The sequence below is a fragment of the Prionailurus bengalensis genome, chromosome C2, assembly GCF_016509475.1.
Source record: "Prionailurus bengalensis isolate Pbe53 chromosome C2, Fcat_Pben_1.1_paternal_pri, whole genome shotgun sequence".
In the NCBI taxonomy this organism is placed as follows: Eukaryota; Metazoa; Chordata; class Mammalia; order Carnivora; family Felidae; genus Prionailurus; species Prionailurus bengalensis.
Genome location: NC_057350.1, coordinates 108,303,248 through 108,325,873, shown reverse-complemented (window position 1 = coordinate 108,325,873; position 22,626 = coordinate 108,303,248). Strand labels below are relative to the sequence as shown.

The window sequence follows — 22,626 nt, the reverse complement described above, 5'->3', positions numbered from 1 at the left end:
ACTGTTGGTGGGAATGTAAATGGGTGCAGCCACTCTGGAATACAGTATGGAGATTCCTCAAAAAAATTAAAAATAGAACTACCCCATGACCCAGCAATTGCACTGCTAGGTATTTATCCAAAGAATACAAAAACGTTGATTTGAAAAGGCACATGCACCCCAATGTTTATAGCAGCACTATCAACAACAGCCAAAGTATGGAAAGAGTTCAAATGTCCATTGACTAACAAATGGATAAAGAAGATGTGAGATATATATATATATATATATATATATATATATATATATATATATACACACAATGGAATATATATCTTTTGGCAATCAAAAAGAATAAAATCTTTCCATTTGCAACAAGGTGTATTATGCTAAGTGAAATAAGTCAGAGAAACACAAATATCATATGATTTCACTCATATATGGAATTTAAGAAGCAAAACAGATGAACATAGGGGAAGGGAAGGAAAAATGAGATGAAAACAGAGAGGGAGGCAAACCATAAGAGACTTAAATACAGAGGACAAACAGGATTTCTGGAGGGGAGGTGGTTGGGGGACGAACTAAATGGGTAATGGGCATTACGGAGGGCACTTGTTGGGATGAGCACTGGGTGTTATATGTAAGTGATGAATCACTGGGTTCTATTCCTAAAACCAATACTACACTATATGTTAGCTAATGTGAATTTAAATAAATCAAATTTGTTTATTAAAATTTTTTTAAAAAATAATGAAATAACATGTCCAAGGGAAGAAACATTTACCTTCTGCTGTGGAAATGTGGACTCCATCATGGCTGTTTCAAAGCTGTGAGCACCATCTGCCTGGGTCTTCTCCCACAGATCTCTGAGGAATTGTACAGAATGACTCTGTATAGACAGTGGCTCAGGAAACAGGCTCTGAAAGGCATTAATGAGAAAACCATAACCTTATCTCTTACCTGAACAATAAAGTTTGATTGATGACAAGGTACCATTTGGGCTTGGTTTGAACTTCAGCATGGTTTAAATTTAAATAAAACAACAAAGAAATCTATCTCAAAGATCAAACACATGATGCATTTTGGGCTTTTCATTTTTTAATAGAAGATTAAAATTATTGAATAGGACTCCAAGGCAGTTGATACTGATCTCTAAATTTGTCCAACCTTTGTAACATAGTGTTACCTTGATCATTTCCCAAACATGGTACTTAATTGGAAAATGGTTAATATAAATATTCATATTTGTTTGTGCAAAGATCTGATAATTATGACATAAAATTAAAACTAAAGTACAAATATCAAATCAGTTTATACAGGGTAGATCATGAAGGCTAGAAGTAAAATGACTAAAAGTTCATTATGCAACAGCTCAAACATGAACAGTATGAGTGGGTGGTGGGGGAAACAAAAACACTTTTTTGGGTGTTTTTTTGGGTGTTTAGGGGTGACTATTCCTAGATCTAATAGTCTAAGTTCTGAAAAACAAGATTATTTATGTAGAGAAAATCACCTTTCTCAACACTCAAAAAAACAAATAATCCGGTGAGGAAATGGGCAAAAGACATGAATAGACACTTCTCCAAAGAAGACATCCAGATGGCCAACCAACACATGAAAAAATGCTCAACATCACTCATCATCAGGGAAATACAAATCAAAACCACAATGAGATACCCCCTTACACCTATCAGAATGGCTAACATTAACAACGCAGGCAACAACAGATGTTGGCGAGGATGCAGAGAAAGAGGATCTCTTTTGCACTGCTGGTGGTAATTCAAACTGGTACAGCCACTCTGGAAAACAGTATGGAGGTTCCTCAAAAAATTAAAAATAGAACTATCATATGACCCAGCAATTGCATTACTAGGTATTTATCCAAGGGATACAGGTATGCTGTTTTGAAGGGGCACATGCACACCCCATGTTTATAGCAGCACTATCAGCAATAGCCAAAGTATGGAAAGAGCCCAAATGTCCATTGATGGATGAATGGATAAAGAAGATGTGGTATACACACACACACACACACACACACACCCACACACACACACACGAGTATTACCTGGCAGGCAAAAACAATAAAATCTTGCCATTTGCAACTACGTGGATGGAACTAGAGGGTATTATGTTAAGCGAAATTAGTCAGTCAGAGAAAGACAAACACATATAACCTCACTCATATGAGGACTTTAATATACAGAACAGATGAACACAAGGGAAGGGAAGCAAAAATAATATAAAAACAGGGAGGGGGACAAAACATAAGAAACACTTAAATATGGAGAACAAATAGAGGGTTACTGGAGGGGTTGTGGGAGGGGGGATGGGCTAAATGGGTAAAGGGCACTAAGGAATCTAGTCCTGAAATCATTGTTGTACTATATGCTAAGTAACTTGGATATAAATTTAAAAAAAATCACATTTACCTATATTTCATTTAAGTCAATGAAAACAAAGTTTTAAAGGAAGATTTAAGTTGTTTATATATTTACTAATCAATCGTGTTTAATAGTCATTTAAACATTGTGTTGTGCTATCTATAAAGTGAGAAGTATTTTAATTCAAAGGAACAATTTTATAAAAACATAGAACATAATAAAGGGCATAAAATATTATTTATATACTTATAATACCATGTGTATTATCCTCTATATGTGAGGTCTGGTAAAATAATGGAAATGGTTTATAAAATTTTATTTTCTGTGTCAGTGATTGCCCAAGAATTAGCTTATGGGGATTTAGGTGGTCTGTGTGTACAAAGTTTCAATTTACTAAATGAAAACCAGTAAGTTTTTTCCCAGAAAAATTTAATTATTATCATCACCAAGATAAGCTGTTTTTTATACTGAGTGAAGAAAGGTGGAGGATCTCATACCCCAAATAAGTAGCTTACAGATTAAAAAAGTCTAAGAGCCCATAACAGATTAATTATACAACCCATAATGTGGACACATCTGGGAGTTTCTTAATTATTATCAGAAACTTACGCAGCATATGATTTTTCACTTGAAGAAAAATAGGACCTGATTTAAAGAATCACCATTCCAAAGAGGATCATTGAGATCGGAATCTGTGAAGTTGAGAATTCCATGAATGTGTTAAATTGACAGAGAAAAGAAAGAGTCTGACCCAGCATATAAGGCTAGTACTGGGTTTGTAATGATCAAGTCAAAGATTTGATTATTGTTTAATCACAAGTCAGGATTCACCCAGACTACCCAATAACAAGCATGTGGAAAAAGAAAGGAAACATAGTAAAATTAACAAAGAAGAAAAGCAGCATAAACTATAGATACTTTTGCGTGATTTTGGTTACAGAGAAACATAAGAATCAGACTAAATCAATAAAACAAGACTGAAGGGGCAAAAATAAAATCAAGTTTTTGGTTTATTTTCTGAAAACTGACAACTAAGAAGAACAAAGCCAACAATGAAACCAAATACAAAATCACTGATGAAAACTATTTGAAAAATATAAGTAGAAGAATAATAAGGTCAGTTCAAGAAAAGGAAAAAAAATGCTGCTTTTTATATTCACATAAATTTGGTTCACATCAAACTGTGAGTTGTTCTCTATGAGATATTATTGTTTTTTTTTAAAGTCTTCATATAGGAAAAGATGGTATTCCTAAGGCATGTCTAAGTTGTCTCTTAATTACTATAGTTCCATTTTATGATTACGATCTATTCAGCATTAAAATTCATTTTTCTTAGTAAGCTTTCATTTTCTTTATAAAGAAATGTAATTATCTGGTTGGTGACTTTGATAGGTGCTCTTATAGAATATTTTATTTTATTTTATTTTATTTTATTTATCTTTTTAATATGAAATTTATTGTCAAATTGGTTTCCATACAACACCCAGTGCTCATCCCAACAGGTGCCCTCCTCAATGCCCATCACCCACTTTCCCCTCCCTCCCACCCCCATCAACCCTCAGTTTATTCTCAGTTTTTAAGAGTCTCTTACGGTTTGGCTCCTTCCCTCCCTAGCTTTTTCTTTTCCTTCCCCTCCCCCATGGTCTTCTGTTAAGTTTCTCAGGATCCACATAAGAGTGAAAACATATGGTATCTGTCTTTCTCTGTATGACTTATTTCACTAAGCATAACACTCTCCAGTTCCAGCCACGTTGCTACAAAAGGCCATATTTCATTCTTTCTCATTGCCAAGTAGTATTCCATTGTGTATATAAACCACAATTTCTTTATTATTTTATTTTTTTAAATTTATTTGAGAGAGAGAGAGTGCAGGGGAGGGGCAGAGAGAGAAAGGGAGAGAGAAAATCCCAAGTGGGTTCCATGCTCAGTGCAGAGCCTGATGCGGGGCTCAAACTCATGAACTTTGAGATCACGACCTGAGCCAAAATCAAGAGTTGGATGCTTAACCGATTGAACCACCCAGGCATGCCTTGCCTAATTTTTACCTATTTTTTAACATTAATGTTCTGTTTCACCCCTTCCTGCTCCTGTCTGCGACTCCACATTTCATGTTTTAACACACGTGCTACTAGGAAAAGACCACAGAGACCACTGAGTCAGGTGTCAGGTGTTCTGAGTTCTGCCTTTAATTTTCTTATCTGTAAAAATGATGTCTGATATTCCTTCTATTATCTACATTTTATAATCTATATTTAAATTTTATGTGAAAGTTTAATATATTCAAGATAAGTATTTCCAAATATTCAAGAATCTCTTTTGATGCTAAAATGTTTGCATTAAGTTGTTCATTAAGTTGAAATTTCCTCTTTATGTAATTTTACCTATATACATAACATCTATGGGGAAAGGTGGCATTCCCGTATCTTAATAATGTCAAAAAGGATATGTTGACACTAAAATTAATTGGAGATTGGAAGGCTGTGGAGAAATAAAGACAAACTCTACATAAAGAAAGCTATTCCTCCAAATAAGCTGTTTTTGTTATTGTGTAACAGAAGTATTTTCTCTTTTCTTCTTCCTTTTTAAACTAAGAATATTCATGATATTAATAGGTTTGGCCTCCTTGATGCTAATCCAAGGTCTTTTATAAAGAAACTATCCTAAAATATAGAAAACCCATGTTAAAAATTACTAATGAAATGTGTATGTGTTGCTATTATTTACATCGAACTCTAGTCAAAGAAAAATTCAGTAAAAATGATTATAAATTCATACCCCACCAACTCACTATGGAGCCATGACAAGCATGGATATACATACCTGCTGAAAGAGGAACATGATCTGGATCCATGGCTGAGGCTCTTGGCTGATGAGAATAAAACTGGATTTACTGTAGAGGCAGTAATGACCCTTCAGGGAGCAGGTAAAGAACAACTTTGCTACACAACTTCTAACAGAATCTAGAAACAAATGTACATAGCATTAAACATGGATTCCTTCCAGAGTCACACTTTATACTTCAACATACAAACACCTTTAAAAATACATTCTTCAGTTTTCAGTCTTTGAACCAATAACTCCAAACAACTGTGTATTTGGGTGTGGATCCATTTCATGGAATGTAGATTTAACTAAAAGATGCTTTCAACAAGGTATATTCTTTCTATCCATCCTTCCCTTGTTTCAACTAATAATGCATGAGGAATCTCTAAGCAACTCACCTGGAAGAAAGAAAACCTCGTGCCAATAATAAGGGAGATACAGTGTTGTTTCCATCTGAATGGGCACTTTGAAATGATAATGTGGGAAGGATAAGAAAATGCATGGAGGAAACCCAGGCATTTCTGGGCAGTGGATAGTATGACATGAACCAGTGACACTGTTCTCGTAGTTGTGCAGGGGCCACAAAGACAGCCCCCAGAATAACTCAGCTGGAGGTGTGGCTTCCTGTGAGTTGGCCTGGTCTGGTTAGAAAAGCTTATTTCATATTGAAGAGGTTCAGCAGGGAAACTTACTGAGATCATCTTTTATGGATAAGAAAGCGGGGGGAGGATGGTGGTGGTGCCATGGAGCAGAGGTGGCAAGAAGCCATTTAATTTTTACACCCTACAAGATGGGTGTTACTATTTTTATTTTAAAAATGAGGAAATTTAGTGCATTGGCATGTCAGCTTAGTGAACCACTGTGAATGACTTGTTTACCACTATGATGTTGGCTTATGGCATGCAATAGATGCTTGATAGGGCATCTAGAAAGATGAATGATGCTCAGGGATCCAGAAAAACTCCTCAAGTCTACCCAATCTGGGGCAGAGCCAGGATTTGAACTCAGCTGAGCTGATGCCATGTTAGGATACTTTAGGCTCTTCTATATTGGCAATTTTTAAATCTATCATTTGATAATGCATAGGGTATTTATTCTTTCAGAGTTAAGCTGTTATTTTAAATGAAATATTTTGAAAATCATTGGATTTTAGTATGTACTACTTTAAAAATGGAAATATGGGTTATAATTTATTAAAAGTTGATGGCGACCCTAATAACATGACAGTCAGTCCTCACCTAAGACAGTACCCTGGGGTTCCCTAGAAAATTGGGGAGGCTTATCTGTGCACCATAAGGGCTCAGTTGTGAAGGAATAACAGGTTTTTCAGAAAGAGTTTGGAAGAATTAAAGATGAACAGCCAATGACACATTAGAAGAGAAGGCATTAGAAATAAAACAGAGCCACCGGTCAATTTAGAAATATATACAGAGATCTTAATAGTTAACAACTTTCTGTGATTCTAAGACATTGGTATGGAAGAGGATGCTTTTGTGAGTTTAATTGCTTTAGGGAATTTTAAAAAAATTGGGTTCAGTATCCAATAACCTTGTATAAAATCAGAAAGCATTTCTGCATTCTGTGGATGAATGGATCATGAGATGTAAAGAGTGACTGAAGGTTCAGTGGAAAAGACCAGGAGGCCCTGCATTGAGAAAGAAAGTCCTCAGAGTATAGAATTAAGCACAATATTGGCCTAACATTGCCCTACCAGAAATTATTTGAAAATGGTAACTAAAAATATTTTAGTACAGATGTTCTGAAAAATTGAGTTTAATAAATACTAGAGAAGCAGGAAGCCAAGTATTCTATAAGAGTATACACACAAAAATGGTATTTGAAATAAATCTAGCTCTGATGTACATGCTGAGACAGCAATATGTTTTGCTTTGACAGAAGGTTTCAAAAGAGAACAAGTTCTTTTCTAAGAACTTATGCAGTAGCTTGACAGTCACAAGTTGGGCCTCAGGCCTCTGCCAAGAAAAAAAGGTTTTGTCTTTTCCTTCCCTTAGATTCTCACTGCTAATTCATGTTTTCTTTTGCAGATGAACATTGATTAGATTTATTTTACTCACCCTGGGTCTACCAGCTTTCTATACACAAACCACAGGGGTCTCAGATCACAAAAATGGGCAAAGCAGAAGAGAGGGGTTTGTATCTTAGAAGCAGATATGCTGGTTATAAAAATAAACCAGTTCTGTGATATCTTCTGTTAATTCTTTCCATAACCTGATCTGTGGCAACACTTTTTTCCTCATTTTTTTCAGAGTTTCCTAACTTGGAAAATTTCTCCACAACACTGACATTTAGTTGTTGATTTTTTGCTGCAATTTTCTCCCTTATGTTCACTCTGTGGTATTGAATGGTAGGCATGCAGTGAATGATTGCTGGATGAATAATGAATGTCAGGCACTATGTGGAGAGCAAGAAGGACCAGGATATTGACCCTGCTCTTAAGAAGCTTACAGCCAAATGGGAGAAACATCTATAAGTAAAACATAAATTGTTGTAAGTCCATGGGATAATGGAGGAACACACAATTCTGATTGCTCAGAGAAATGAGCAGCTGTTTTCATTGGGGAATAAGAGGAATCTTCATGGAAGAGGAAATATTTGGGGTCACTTTGAAAGATAACCAATATTTTGAACTTAGAAAAAGTTGGGAGGAGACCAGCATTTTAAATGAAGGGAACATCCAGGGAAAAAATCACATAAGGCATGAAGTTTTAGGTAATTCCAAGTAGTGAGATAGTGTATCTGGGTCATTATGATAATTTTTCTTCTACATTTGATGTCAAAAGGGTTATTTATTTTTATAGAGTAAATGTTGAAGGCCATGCTTTGCTTAATATAGAATGCGTTGCATATTCCACCAAATCTGATTATTTCTTTCTTTTTGTAGATAACAGCTTATCTTTGTAAAAAATAAAGGATTTGCTGTGGTCTTTATAAATACTGAAGTTAACATGAACATCAATAATTGTATAATACAACGTATTATAAGCTGAAATGTTCAAAATATACATCACACACATGGAGAGATTTAAAGCTATGATACAAAATACAAGAGCATGTTTCAGTTCAAGATGGCAACATAAGAAAAAACTCTGAACTCACTTTCACCCTGGAACCCACCACATTACACCTATTAATAGAACAATTCTTTGTGAAGAACTGAGGGCCGACTGAACAGCTACTGAGCAACCAAAATAGAAAGAATGGCAAGAAAACAGCAAGACAGATGGAGACATCCCATGGTTTAAAAGATATACAGCCACACCTCCAGTCAGCCAACAAAAGTCACTAAGCACACACAGTCTGCCTAAGGAACACCATACACAAGATCACTTCTTCAACTTTAGAAGTAGTCATTTCATCTTATCCACAGAGACAAACAGAGAAAAGCAAGAAAACTGGGGAGACAGAGGAATATGCTCCAAAGAAAGAACAAGAAAAAAAAACTCAGAAAAAGAACTAAATGAAATAGAGATAAGCAATATGCCTGATAAAGAATTTAAAGTAATGATCACAAAGATACTCACTGGACTAGATAAAAGAAGGGAAGAATCCAGAGACCTTCAATAAAGACAGAAAATATTAAAAAGAACCAATAAGAATTGAAGAATACAATAACTGAAACAAAAAACATACTAGAGGGAATCAACAATAGACAAGAAAATGCAGAAGACGTATCACTGATCTGGAAGACAGGGTAATAGAAAGCACACAAGCTGAATAGCAGAAAGAGAAAAGGATTTTTTAAAATGAGGATAATTAAGGGATCTCTCGGACAACATCAAGCCAAAAAACATTCACATTGTAGAAAAAAAAAAAAAGAAAGAGGTGTAGAAACTTATGTCAAGAAATAATAACTGAAAACTTCCCTAACCTAAGAAGAGAAATAGATATTGAAGTCCAGGAAACAGAGATTCCAAACAAGATGAACCCAAATAAGTCTACGCCATAGCACATAATAATTAAAATGTCAAAGATTAAAGATAAACAGAGAATCATAAAAGCAGTCAGAGAGAAACAAAAAGTCACTTACAAGGGAAAAGCTTTAAGACTATAAATAATTTTTAGCAGAAACTTTGCAAGCCAGAAGGAAGTGGCATGATATGTTCAAAGTGCTGAAAAGAAAAAACCTACAACCAGAAATACTCTAACTGGTAAGGTTATCATTCAGATTTGAAGTTGAGGTAAAGAGTTTCCCAGACAAACAAAAGATAAAGGAACTTATCACCATGAAACCAGCCTTATAAGAAATGTTAAAGGGATTTCTTTAAGTGGAAAAGAAATGGCCATAATTAGGCATAAGAAAAATATGAATAAAAAGATGTAAAATATGACTATATATATATGTATACATACATATATATAGTGGAGAAGTGGAAAAGTATGAATAAAAAGATGTAAAATATGACTATATATACATATGTATGTATATATACATACATATGTATATATAGTGGAGAAGAGAATAAAAAGGGAAAGAAAAGGAGAAAGAAAAAGAGAAAGAAAATCTTTAACACTCCCCTTATATCAATGGATAGATAATCCAGACAGAAAATCCATAAGGAAACATTTTTTTAAAATGTTTATTTATTTTTGAGAGAGCGAGTGAGCAAGGGAGGGGCAGAGAGTGAGGGAGACAGGGGATCCTCTGTGGGCTCTGCACTAATAGCAGAGAGCCTGATGTGGGGCTCAAACTCACGAACCATGAGTTCATGACTTGAGACGAAGTCAGACGCTCAACCAACTGACCCACCTAGGTGCCCCAGGAAATAATGTCTTTGAATGGCACATTGGACCAGATGGGCATAACAGATATATACAGAACATCCCATCCAAAAACAACAGAATACACTTTTCAAGTGCACACGGACATTCTCCAGAACAGATCACATATTAGGCCATAAAACAAGACTCAATAAATCAAAGAGGATTGAAATCATACTGTGCATCTTTCCCAATCACAATGGTATGAAACTAGAAATACATCACAGGAACAAAACTGGAAAAAACACAAAGACATGGAGACTAAACAACATGATAGTAAACCAATGGGTCAATGAAACAATCAAGGAAGAAAAAAAAAATAAATGGAGACAAATGAAAACACAAAGTTTCAAAATCTCAGAGACACAGTAAAAGCAGTCCTAAGAGAAAAGTATATAGCAATTCAGACCTACCTCAAGAAATAAGAAAAAAACCTCAATAAACAATCTAACCTTATGCCTAAGGGAACTAGAAAAAGAACAATGTGCAAGGTGAGTAGAAAAAAGGAAATAATAAATATCAGAGTGGAAATGAATGATGTAGAGAGTTAAAAAAAAGAGTATGAAAAAATTAATGAAACCAAGAGCTGGTTATTTGAAAATATAAACCAAACTGACAAACCGTTAAGTAGACTTACCAAGAACAATGGATAAAGGACCCAAATAAATAAAATCAGAAATGAAAGAGGAGAAGTAACAACTGAGACCACAGAAATACAAAGGATTTCAAGAAAATATTATGAAAAATTGTATGCCAACAAACTGGACAACCTAGAAGTAGATACATTTCTAGAAACATAGAATCTTCCAAAACTGAAGCAGGAAGAAACAGAAAATATCACAGACTGATTATAAGTAATTAAGTTGAACTGGTAATAAAGAAAACTACCAAAAAATAAAATTCCAGGACTATATGGATTCACAGCTGAATTCTACTGGACATCTAAACAAGAGTTAATAGTTATTCTCCTCAAATTATTCCAAAAAATACAAGAGGAAAGAAAGCTTCCAAATACATTCTGTAAGTCTAGCATTAATTACCCTGATATCAAAACAGACAAAGATACCACCAAAAAAGAAAACTTCAGGCCAATACCCCTGATGAACATAAATTCAAAAATCTTCTACAAAATATTAGCAAATCATATATAACAATACATTAAAAAGACTGTTCACCACAATCAGGTGGGACTTATTCCTGGGATGCAAGATGGTTCAATAGTCACAAATCAATCAATATCATACACATCAACAAAACAAAGGATAAAAATCATTTGATCATTTCAATAGATGCTGAAAAAGCATTTCACAACATTGAACATCCATTCATGATAAAAAATAAAAAAAAAAGGGGTTAGAGGAAACATACCTCAACATAATAAAGGCATGTATGGTAAACCCCAGCTAACATAATCCTCAGTGGTAAACAGCTGAGGTTTTTTTTTTCGGGTCAGGAATAAGAAAAGGGTGTTCATTCTTACTACTTTTCTTCAACATATTACTAGAAGTCCTAGCCATAGTAATCAGACAAGAAAAAGAAATAAGAGGCATCCATATTGGTAAAGAAGAAGTAAAACTTTCACTATTTGCAGATGACATGATACTACAGATAGAAAATCCTAAAGATTCCACCAAAAAACTATTAGAAATAGTACATAAATTCAGTGAAGTGGCACGATACAAAATTAATGCACAGAAATTGGTAGTGTTCTATACACTAACAATGAAGTCACAGAAAGAGAAATTTAAAAAGCAACACCATTTACAATTGTACCAAAAGAATAAATACCTAGGGGTATTCTTTCTGATGAAAGAAACTGAAGATGACACAAACATATGGAAAGATATTACATGCTCATGGATTGGAAGAATTAGTATTGTCAAGGTGTCCATATTACCTAAGCATCTACAGATTCAGTGTAACCCTTATCAAAATACCAATAGCATTTTTCACAAAACTAGAACAAATAATACTCAGATTTGTATGGGGCCACAGAAGACCCTGAATAGTCAAAGCAATCCTGAGAAAGAACAAAGCTAGAGGTATCATAATTCCAGATTTCAAGATACACTGTAAGTATGTAGTAATCAAAACAGTATGGTACTGGCACAAATAATAGACACATAGATCAATAGAACAGAATAGAGAACCTAGAACTAAATTCACATTTATATGGACAATTAATCTATGACAAAGCAGAAAAGAATATCCAATTGGAAAAAAAGATAATCTCTTCAACAATTAGTGTTGGGGAAACTGGTCAGCTACATGCAAAAGAAACTTGACCACTTTCTTACACCATACACAAAAATAAATCAAAATGGATTAAAGACTTAAATGTGAGACCTGAAACCATAAAAATCTTAGAAGATGTATGCAAAAATCCTCAACAATGTACTAACCAACCAGATCCAACACTACATTAAAAGAATTATTCACCACAACCAAGTGAGATTTATACCTGGGATGCAGGGCTGGTTGAATTTCTGCAAAACAATCAATGTGATGCATCACATCAATAAAAAAAGGAAAAGAACCACATGATCCTCTTAATAGAGGCAGAGAAAGTATTTGACAAAATCAGCATTCTTTCTTGATAAAACCCCTCAAGAAAGTAGGGATAGAAGGATCATATGTCAAGATCATAAAAGTCATATATGAAAGACCCACAGCTAGTATCATCCTCAATGGGGAAAAACGAGTTTTCCCCTAAGGTCAGGAACAAGACAGGGATGTCCACCCTCACCACTGTTAATCAACATAGTATTTGAAGTCCTAGCCTTAGCAATCAGACAACACAAAGGAATAAAAGGCATCCAAATCGACCAGGAGGAAGTCAAACTTCCACTCTTCACAGACGACTTGATACTCTATGTGGAAAACCCAAAGATTCCACAAAACCACTGCTATAACTGATCCATGAATTCAGCAAAATTGTAAGATATAAAATCAATACACAGAAATCAGCTGCATTTCTAGACACCAATAATGTAGTAACAGAAAGAGAAATCAAGGAATTGATCCCATTTACAATTGCACCAAAAACATAAAATACCTAGGAATAAACCTAACCAAAGAGGTGAAAAATATATACACTGAAAACTATAGAAAGCTTCTGAAAGGAATTGAAAAAGACACACACACAAAGGAAAAATATTCCATGCTCCTGGATTGGAAGAACAAATATTTAAAATATCAGTACTACCCAAAGCAATCTACATATCCAATGCAATCTCTATCAAAATAACACCAGCATTCTTCACAGAGCTATAACAAATAATCCTAAGGTTTGTATGGAACCAGAAGAGACCCCATATAGCCAAAGCAATCCTGAAAAAGAAAGCCAAAGCTGGGGGCATCACAATCCCTCAAGATGTGTTACAAAGCTGTAATCATCAAGACAGTATGGCACTGGCACAAAAACAGACACTCAGATCAATGGAACAGAATAGAGAACCCAGAAATGAACCGACAAATATATGGCCAACTAATCCTTGACAAAGCAGGAAAGAATATCCAATGGAATAAAGAGTGTCTCTTCAGCAAATGGCACTGGGAAAACTGGACAGCAACATGCAGAAGAATGAACCTGGACCACTTTCTTACACCATACACAAAAATAAACTCAAAATGGATGAAAGGCCTAAATGTAAGACAGGAAGCCATCAAAATCCTAGAGAACAAAGCAGACAAAAACATCTTTGACCTTGGCTGCAGCTTCTTAGTCAACAAGTCTCTGGAGGCAAGGGAAACAAAAGCAAAAATGAACTATTGGGACCTCATCAAGATAAAAAGCTTCTGCATGATGAAGAAACATTCAGCAAAACTGATTGGCAACCAATGGAATGGGAGAAGATATTTGCAAATGATATATCAGACAAAGGGTTAGAATCCAAAATCTATAAAGAACTCACCAAATTCCACACCCAAAAAACAAATAATCCAGTGAAGAAATGGGCAAAAGACATGAATAGACACTTCTCCAAAGAAGATATTCAGATGGCCAAATGACACATGAAAAAATGCTCAATATCACTCATCATCAGGGAAATACAAACTAAAACCACAATGAGATACCACCTTACTCCAGTCAGAATGGCTAAAATTAACAACTCAGGTAATGACAGATGTTAGCGAGGATACGGAGAAAGAGGATCTCTTGTGCACTGCTTGTGGGAACGCAAACTGGTGCAGCCACTCGGGAAAACAGTATGGAGGTTCCTCAATATGGACCCAGCAATTGCACTACTAGGTATTTATCCAAGGAAACACAGGTGTGTTGTTTAGAAGGGACACATGCACCCCAATGTTTATAGAAGCACTATTGACAACAGCCAAAGTATGGAAAAAGCCCAAATGTCCCATGACAGATGAATGGATAAAGAAGATGTGGTATGTATACACAAGGGAGTATTATTCGGAATCCAAAAGAATGAAATCTTGCCCTAATTACGTGGATGGAACTAGAGTGTATAATGCTAAGTGAAATTAGTGAATCAGAGAAAGACAAATATCATATGACTTCACTCATAAGTGGAATTTAAGATACAAAACAGATGTACATAAGGGAAGGGAAGCAAAAATAATATAAAAACAAGGAAGAGACAAAACATAAAAGACTTAAATACGGAGAACAAACTGAGGGTTGCTGGAGGGGTTGTGGGTGGAGGGGATGGGCTAAATGGGTAAGAGGCATTAAGGAAGACACTAGTTGGCATCAGCACTGTTGTTATGCATAGGGGACGAATCACTGGAATACACTCCTGAAATCATTATTGCACTATATGTTAACTAACTTGGATGTAAATTTAAAAATAAATAAATCAATAAAATTAAAAAAAAAATAGAAGAGAACACAGGCAGTAATTTCTCTGACATTGGCCATAGCAACATTTTTCTAGATATATCTCCTAAGGCAAGGGAAACAAAAGCAAAAATAAATTATTGGGAGCATATCAAAATAAAAAGAAAACTTTTGCACAGCAAAACCATCAACAAAAAGATAACCTACTGAATGGGAGAAGATATTTGCAAATGATATATTCAATAAGCTGTTAATATCCAAAATATATAAAGAATTTGTACAACTCAACACTAAAAAAAAATCTGATTTTAAAATGAGCAGAGAACTTGAATAGACATTTTTCCAAAGAAGATATACAAACAGCTAGCAGACACGTGAGCAGAGGTTCAACATCACTAATCATCAGGGAAATTCAAACCACAACCACAATAAGATATCACCTTACACCAGTTAAAATGGCTAAAATCAAAATTATAAGAAATAACAAGTGTTGGCAAGGATGTGGAGGGAAAAAAAAACCCTTGTGTGTGTTGGTAGAAATGAAAACCCCTATGTTTACTGCAGCATTATTTACAGTAGCCAAGACATGGAAGCAACCTGTGTCGATCAACAGACAAATGGATACAGAAAATGTGGTATGTATACACAATGGAATATTACACAGCCATAAGAAAAGATGAGATCTTGCCATTTGAGACAACATGGATAGGCCTAGAGAGTATTATCCTAAGTGAAATAAGCCACACTGAGAAAGACAAATAAGGTATGATTCCACTCATAAATGGAATCTAAAAAAAAAAAAAGAATAAATCAACAAAAAGCAGAATCAGAACTACAAATACAGAGAACAAACTGATGGTTTCCAGACAAGAGGGGTGTGGGGGCTTGGGCAAAATAGGTGAGGGGGGGGAGGGAGATATAGGCCTACAGTTATGGAATGAGGAAAGTCACAGGAATACAATGTAGAGAAGATGGAATACAGCCAATGATACTGTAATAGCGATGTCATGGGGCAAATGGTAGCTAAATTTGTCGTGAACATAGTGTAATGTATAAACTTGTCAGATCACTAAGTTATACACCTGAAATGAATGTAACATTGTGTGTTGGCTATATTATGAGACTGAACTCAGAACCCGTGTCAGCTATATTAAAAACAACAATGAAAACAACAACAACAACAACAACAAAACATTCGGTCTTTTTTTCAAAGTCTTTAGGAATCATTTGGAATTTTCTTTTTATCTCTTTTCTCCCTCAGTTCATACACCTTTATTCCTGCACTGCATTGTGCCATATTAACATTTTGTTAGTATTTTCAAACAAACTCTTATTTTAGAAAACTTTTAGATTTACAGAAAATTTATGAATAACTAATCGTTCCCATAAACTAAGCAACCATTTTCTCTATTATTAACATCTTAAGTTAATATGGTATATTTATTACAAGTAATGAACTGATATGGATACACTGTTACAAACTTAAGTCGATAGTTTATTCAGAGTTCCTTTGTTTATACTTAGTGTCTTCTTTCTGTTCCAGGATCCCACCCATTCAAGATACTACGTGACATTTATTGTGTATCTCTAGGCTCCTCTTGGCTGTGGCAATTTCTCAGACTTTCCTTGTTTTTGATGACATTCACAGTTTTGAGAGTACTTTTGTTATATATTTTGTGGGATGTCCCTCAGATTGAGTTTGTCTGTTTCTCTCTCACAATTAGACTGAGATTCTGAGTTTTGGAGAGGAAGACCACAGAGGTAAAGTGTTATTTTCATCATATCATGTCAAGAGTACATTTGCTGATCATGACATAACTATTGATGTTGACCTTGATCACCTGGCTGAGGTAGTGTTTACCAGGTTTGTCTACTATAAATGTACTCCTTTCCCCCCACTTTGCACACTATACTCTTTGAAAGGAAGTCATTATGTGTAGCTCACATTTAAGGTGTGGGAAGTCTGCTCCACCTCTTTGTGGTCAGAATAGCTACATAAATTATGTAGGATTCTGTACATATTTGTCTCTTCCTCCTGCAGTTATTTAATTCAAACGATTTAGTCAATTATTCTATCAGTATGTACTTGTGGATATTTATTTTATAATTCAGGACTATTTTATTTATTTTATTGCTCTAATTGTTTCAGCTTTGGCCATTAGGAGCTCTTTCGTTGGCTTCTATGTTCATTTGAAGTGCTCCTACCATTGTGTGTGTGGTTTTGTTTTGTTTTGTCTTTGAGCACTTCCTTACTTTATAGCACTAAATAAAAGATACTCCAGGCTCATCATGATTGTTTCCTGCCCTGTTATAGAATCAGCTGTTTCTCCAAGGATTTTGGGTTCCTTTTATTGGAAAATGGTGTTAGAAACTAAGATCTGGGTACTAGGTATGTTTGTTGCTACTGGAGTGCCATTGCTCCTTGGCCCTCTCAGCTGATAAAACAAGGAAATTATGTGTGTATAGTAACCCAGGTATGTATACATGTCTCTACATGAACCTGGCTCTTGCTCTGTTAGTATCATCTGTCTACTATAGAAGGTAGAGTTCTCTCCCTCTCCTTTTCTTTCCCTTCCTTCCCTGCCACCTTCTTTCTTAAAAATCTTTGTATATTTAACATCTACTATAGTGCCTGGCATAGAGAGGCTCACTTCAAAACATCATAATGATATTTTATTACACTCTTTCTAGTTTCTTCTGGAACAATAAAGATAAAACCAGTAAAACAACCCCATGAACATGAGAAATCATAATAACAATAATACAATATTAATTTTCATGTTGAAATTTTATCTCACTTTAAATGCTTCACAATGTCATATCTAACATAAGAGATACAACTATTTGTCAATGTGAACATTCTTCCTCAGTTTAGCTACTTGTATTTTAGCTGTATCCCAGATGCCAGTAATCTTATGTTAGGATCTTAGTAAATAAATACTTCTTTATTTGTTTCATGGCTGTAAAATGCTAAAAAATAATCTAAAAAGCATACATTTTTGGAAATGAACTTTTAGAAAACATAAAACTAGAAATGGTTCTGCAGCATCTGGGTGGCTCAGTTGGTTAAGTGTTCAACTCTTGATTTTGGCTCAGGTCATGATCTCATAATTGTGGGATGGAGCCCCATATTACGGTCTGGACTGAGTGCAGAGCCTGCTTGGGATTTTCTGTCTTCCTCTCTCTCTGCCCTTCCCTCTCACACATGTGTACACCCTCCCTTTCTAAAAGAAAGAAAGAAAGAAAAAAAGAAATGGTCCTAAATGGCATCCTAAAATTTCAGAAAGGAGTTATAATTTTAGAATAATATTTTAAGTCTAGTGGAAATTCTGAATCAAGCAAAACCAAAATAAAAAATAAAAATTAGACTTTAATTCATATGTGAATGTATGTGATGTACTTGAAATATTAGAGCAAGTCAATATGTAGAATAACTAATATTAGCATTTACTCTTGTACCAATTTCTGTTCAATGTTTTATATAATTCAATCAATTATTCAATCCTCATACTTATCTATTATTATCTCTTTTCACTTAAAAGATTAAAGGCTCAGAGAGTTAAGTGACTTAAGTAAGACGTGGAACTACAATTTGGATCCAAGTTTATTAAAATGCTAAACCCATGTTTTGTTCACAAAGCAATACTACCTCTTTCAAAGTCACATTGTCTAATAGACTTGAATCTGCCTCCCCAGCTGAGTTATCTTCTGCAGGGACAGAATCGACAATCCAAAATAATTTGCCAATATCTTTAACGACACCACATAAGTTGTCCAGCTTTAGAAATATAAACTGAGGCATTAATTTCTATGCAATTACTATAGAGTCAACATACTTTTCCTTCTTTCTTTCTTTCTTTCTTTCTTTCTTTCTTTCTTTCTTTCTTTCTTTCTTTCCTTCTTTCGAGAGTGTGTGCACACACATGCGCTCATGTGAGAGGGGGAGGGGCAACGAGACAGGGAGAGGAAGAGACAGAGAGACAGAGAGACAGAGAGAGAGAGAGAATCTTAAGCAGATTCTATGCCCAGGACAGAACCTGACGTGGGCTTAATTTTACAACTGTGAGGTCATGACCTGAGCTAAAATCAAGAGTCGGACACTTAAGTGACTGAGCCACCCAGGTACCCCCAACATAATTTTCTAACTTGGGGGTAGGACAAATCTTCATAAATCTACAGAGATGTGGAAAATCTGTAAAGAGAAGCTCTTTATAGGCCTGTGTAAAATGGGAATAATTGGTCTCTTTTATCCTTATATGTGCTCAGAAATAGGAGAGAGTTACAAACCCTGAAAGAATAATCAAAATGAATTTGCTTAGAATTCCTTAGAGGTGGAGAAAGCTGTAGAATCAGGTGAAGGAGGACTGTGGTGGTAACTTTAATGTCCCATGATGCTCTGAGAGCAGCTGACAAGTGTGACTCTTTGTCTAAATATCTATCCTGGATCTGAGAAACACATCATTCTTCTTGGGAGACTAGACACTTATAACTCATCACCCGGGGTGGTTCTTATATATAATCTATGGCATTATATGCTTTTTATTTAGAGATAAATACCTTTTAAGAATAAATATAGCATTGACTTTTTTTAATGTAGCTAGCAGAAATATCAAAGAGTTGGCTTTAGTTTTTGGAAAAAAAGAATGTTAACTCTTGTTTTGTATTCTTTATGAAACTTACACTTTGAAAGTTCTCTTCCAGCTAAATAAGGATCAGATAAATGTTATCTGGCTTGTTTCCCAGGTTTTTTAGCTGAGCCATTTGTCTCCATAGCCAAACTGTATTTCTAGAATGATTTGTAAAAACTCAAACACAGGAAGGTATTTGCTGAAATTGCTAGACTGAAAGTATTCACACTTTGAACATAACATAAACACACAACAAATTCAGAGAAGGCGTTTTGAGAGACTTAGCGTCCAGAAAGCTAATTTTCATTGACTTCTTACTTTGTACTTAGGTGTAAGTGTAACAAACAAATCAAACTTTTATGAAGTAGGTCTTGTTATCCCCATTTTATAGAGAAGGAAATTTCAAGATCAAACTTCCAGGAAGCAACTGAGTGAGCATTTGAACCCAGGTTCTAAAGCCCGTCTCTTTCCAGTGTATTACTGAATAGCTCAGATAAAATAGTGGTAATACAAGTACCTAAAAAAGGAAGTATTGTTCAATGGAAATATCATTGGCCCAGAAGTCAGACAACCAGGGTCTTAGTGAGTAGCCTCCTATTATCTTTTCTGTCTGTCCTTGGGCTTCTTATCTATAAAATGGGGCCAGTCAAAAGCTGATCCAGAAAGTACTTTTTAAATCTTAAAATTTTATCCGCTTATTATCTTTCTCTCTCCTAGATTGTAAGCTCCATGGAGGTAAGGATTTTTTTTTTATTGTGGGAAAATATATACAATATGAAATGGACCATTTTAACCATTCTTAGGTAAAAAGTTCAATGGCAGTAAGTATATTCATATCATTGTACAATCATCACCATTATCCATCTCCAGAACTTTTTCCCCTTCTCCTATTAAAACTCTGTACCTATTAAATTATAACCCCCATTTCCCTCTCCCCACTCAGCCCCTGGCAACCACCATTCTACTTTATGTCCTTATGGATTTGACCACTCTAGGTATTTCGTGTAAGCGGAATCATACAACATTTATCCTTTTGTGCCCGGCTTATTTCATTTAGCATAACATCTTCAAGGTTCATTTATGTTGTAGGATATATCAGAATTTCATTCCTCTTCAAGGCTGAATAATTTTCATTATATGTATCTACCACATTTTACTTACCCATTCATCCATTGATGAACAATTGGATTATTTCCACTTTTTGGCTATTGTGAATTGTGTTGTTATGAACACGGGTGTGTAAATATCTCTTTTAGATCCTGATTTAAATTCTTTTACATACATACCCAAAAGTGGGATCGTCAGATTACACGGCAATTCTATGTTCAATTTTGGGGGAACTTTCATACCGGAATGTACTTTTTAGCTCTGAGATTCTATAATTCAGTGAGGGGCTAAGAAGCCCATGAAGAAATGTACCTCTGATGACTTCCCAAATTAGGGTTGGATGTTTGCCCAGGGCTACCACAACTTGCTTTCAGTACTCAATACAGGACAGATGGCAACAGGGTCTGTGAGAGTAGATTTCCTCTTCCTACTTGATACTAGACAGACAAGAACCACTGAGGCCATTTCTTACATCTCGCATGTAATTCTTCTTTGATGTATTTCAGAGACATGAAATTCAAAATACTAAATCAGAATTTCTAACTAATATTGTCATTTCACTGTATAAATATCCTAAATTAAACAGAAAAAAAGTAGGAGGAAATGAAACTGGTAATTTATCTGATGGGAGCTTTTCCAAATCATGTAAAATAAAGCATGTTTTTAAAGTCAACCATAAATTACAATGTTGGAGAAAAAATGTAGAACATGCTTTATTACTTTAAAATACTTTTGCTTTTGCCTAAAAAAAAAATGGAAGAAGGCATGACAAGCCAGTGTGCACCACTTATTAAACTTTAATTCCAAATGATTTGCGAATATATATTTTTATCTTAGACGAAAAGTGTACTCTCTGTCATTCCCAAATTAAAATTTAGATGCTTTGAAAATAATAACCATTATTTTATAACTTTGATGTAGGAAATAGAGGAAAGACATTGCAAGATAAAAAAAATAGATTCTCAAAGCAAAGATGAATTTTTGAAATGACTGTTTGAAATGATATCAAATAATTCTTTAAGAGTAGACATTGTTTTAATTATTATGGTATTTACAGGGCTAGGTTCTGCAATCAGTGATTTCTTGAACTGATATGTGCTTAAGGAAATTTCTCATTTCACCGAATTTCTCATTTGATGAAGAATGTAGGGCAGGAAACTGACGGGAAAGGAGACTTTGCCTCGTTTTCATGAAGTTCGACTTACATCAGTGTTGGTTGGGAAATACATTGTCTATTCTCAGCAGCTGACTGGCTACTGGCCATATCACATGCACATGTGTGCAACATCCCCCCAGAGCCAAAGTACAAGGCTCATTTTCCTACTCATGGCAAAAATTCCAGCTAGCTGCCAAACAAGCATGACAGATGCTTTTGTTTGGAATTATCCAAAAAATGAAATAAAGTTATTTTGCAAGTGATTGCTTTAATAATATCAATAAAATTCAGAGAAGCAAAGGGAAATTTGGTAATTGCATATTAAGAAATGTACAAACCATTGGTGTACAAAATCAGTACAAGACCCTGATGGAGTCAAAATTATATATATATATATACACACACACACACACACACACACACACACACATATATATATACACACATATATATACACACACAGACATATATATAATTTTAATTTTTTTAACATTTATTCATTTTTTGAGAGACAGAGTGTGAGTGGGGGAGGGGCAGAGAGAGAGAGGGAGACACAGAATGGGAAGCAGGCTCCAGGCTCTGAGCTGTCAGCACAGAGCCCGATGTGGGGCTCGAACTCACAGACCGTGCGATGATGACCTGAGTCAAAGTCAGACGCTTAACCGACTGAGCCACCCAGGCACCCCAAATCAAAATTATATATTAGTATATGAACATATATATTCATATAAATGCATGGGAGAAAGGTCTGTAAAGCTATAGATCAATCATTGACAGTGATTTTTCTGGGTTGAAAAGTGGGATTGGGTGTGGGAGCATATACTTTTTATTCCATATAAATGGAATTTATATTATTGTAATTGTCTCCTTGTGGGTTTATATTCATGTGTACCTACATAATTTAAAAAGAAAAAACTCATATAAAATGAAAAAGTTGATATTGATTAAAGCAGGAAATTTAAATAA

At 34.9% G+C, this 22,626-nt stretch overlaps 1 protein-coding gene across 2 annotated transcripts in view; it reads right to left on the bottom strand.

Moving 5' to 3' along the window:
• VEPH1 (ventricular zone expressed PH domain containing 1) overlaps positions 1 to 22,626 on the bottom strand; it is a 249,409-nt gene that overhangs the window by 59,065 nt on the left and 167,718 nt on the right. For both annotated transcript variants that reach the window (XM_043595043.1, XM_043595042.1), the window contains exons 10-11: positions 5,184 to 5,323; positions 764 to 898 (exon numbers count right to left, since the gene is read on the bottom strand). In XM_043595043.1, the coding sequence (XP_043450978.1) occupies positions 764 to 898; positions 5,184 to 5,323 (275 nt within the window). The remainder of the gene's footprint in view (positions 1 to 763; positions 899 to 5,183; positions 5,324 to 22,626) is intronic.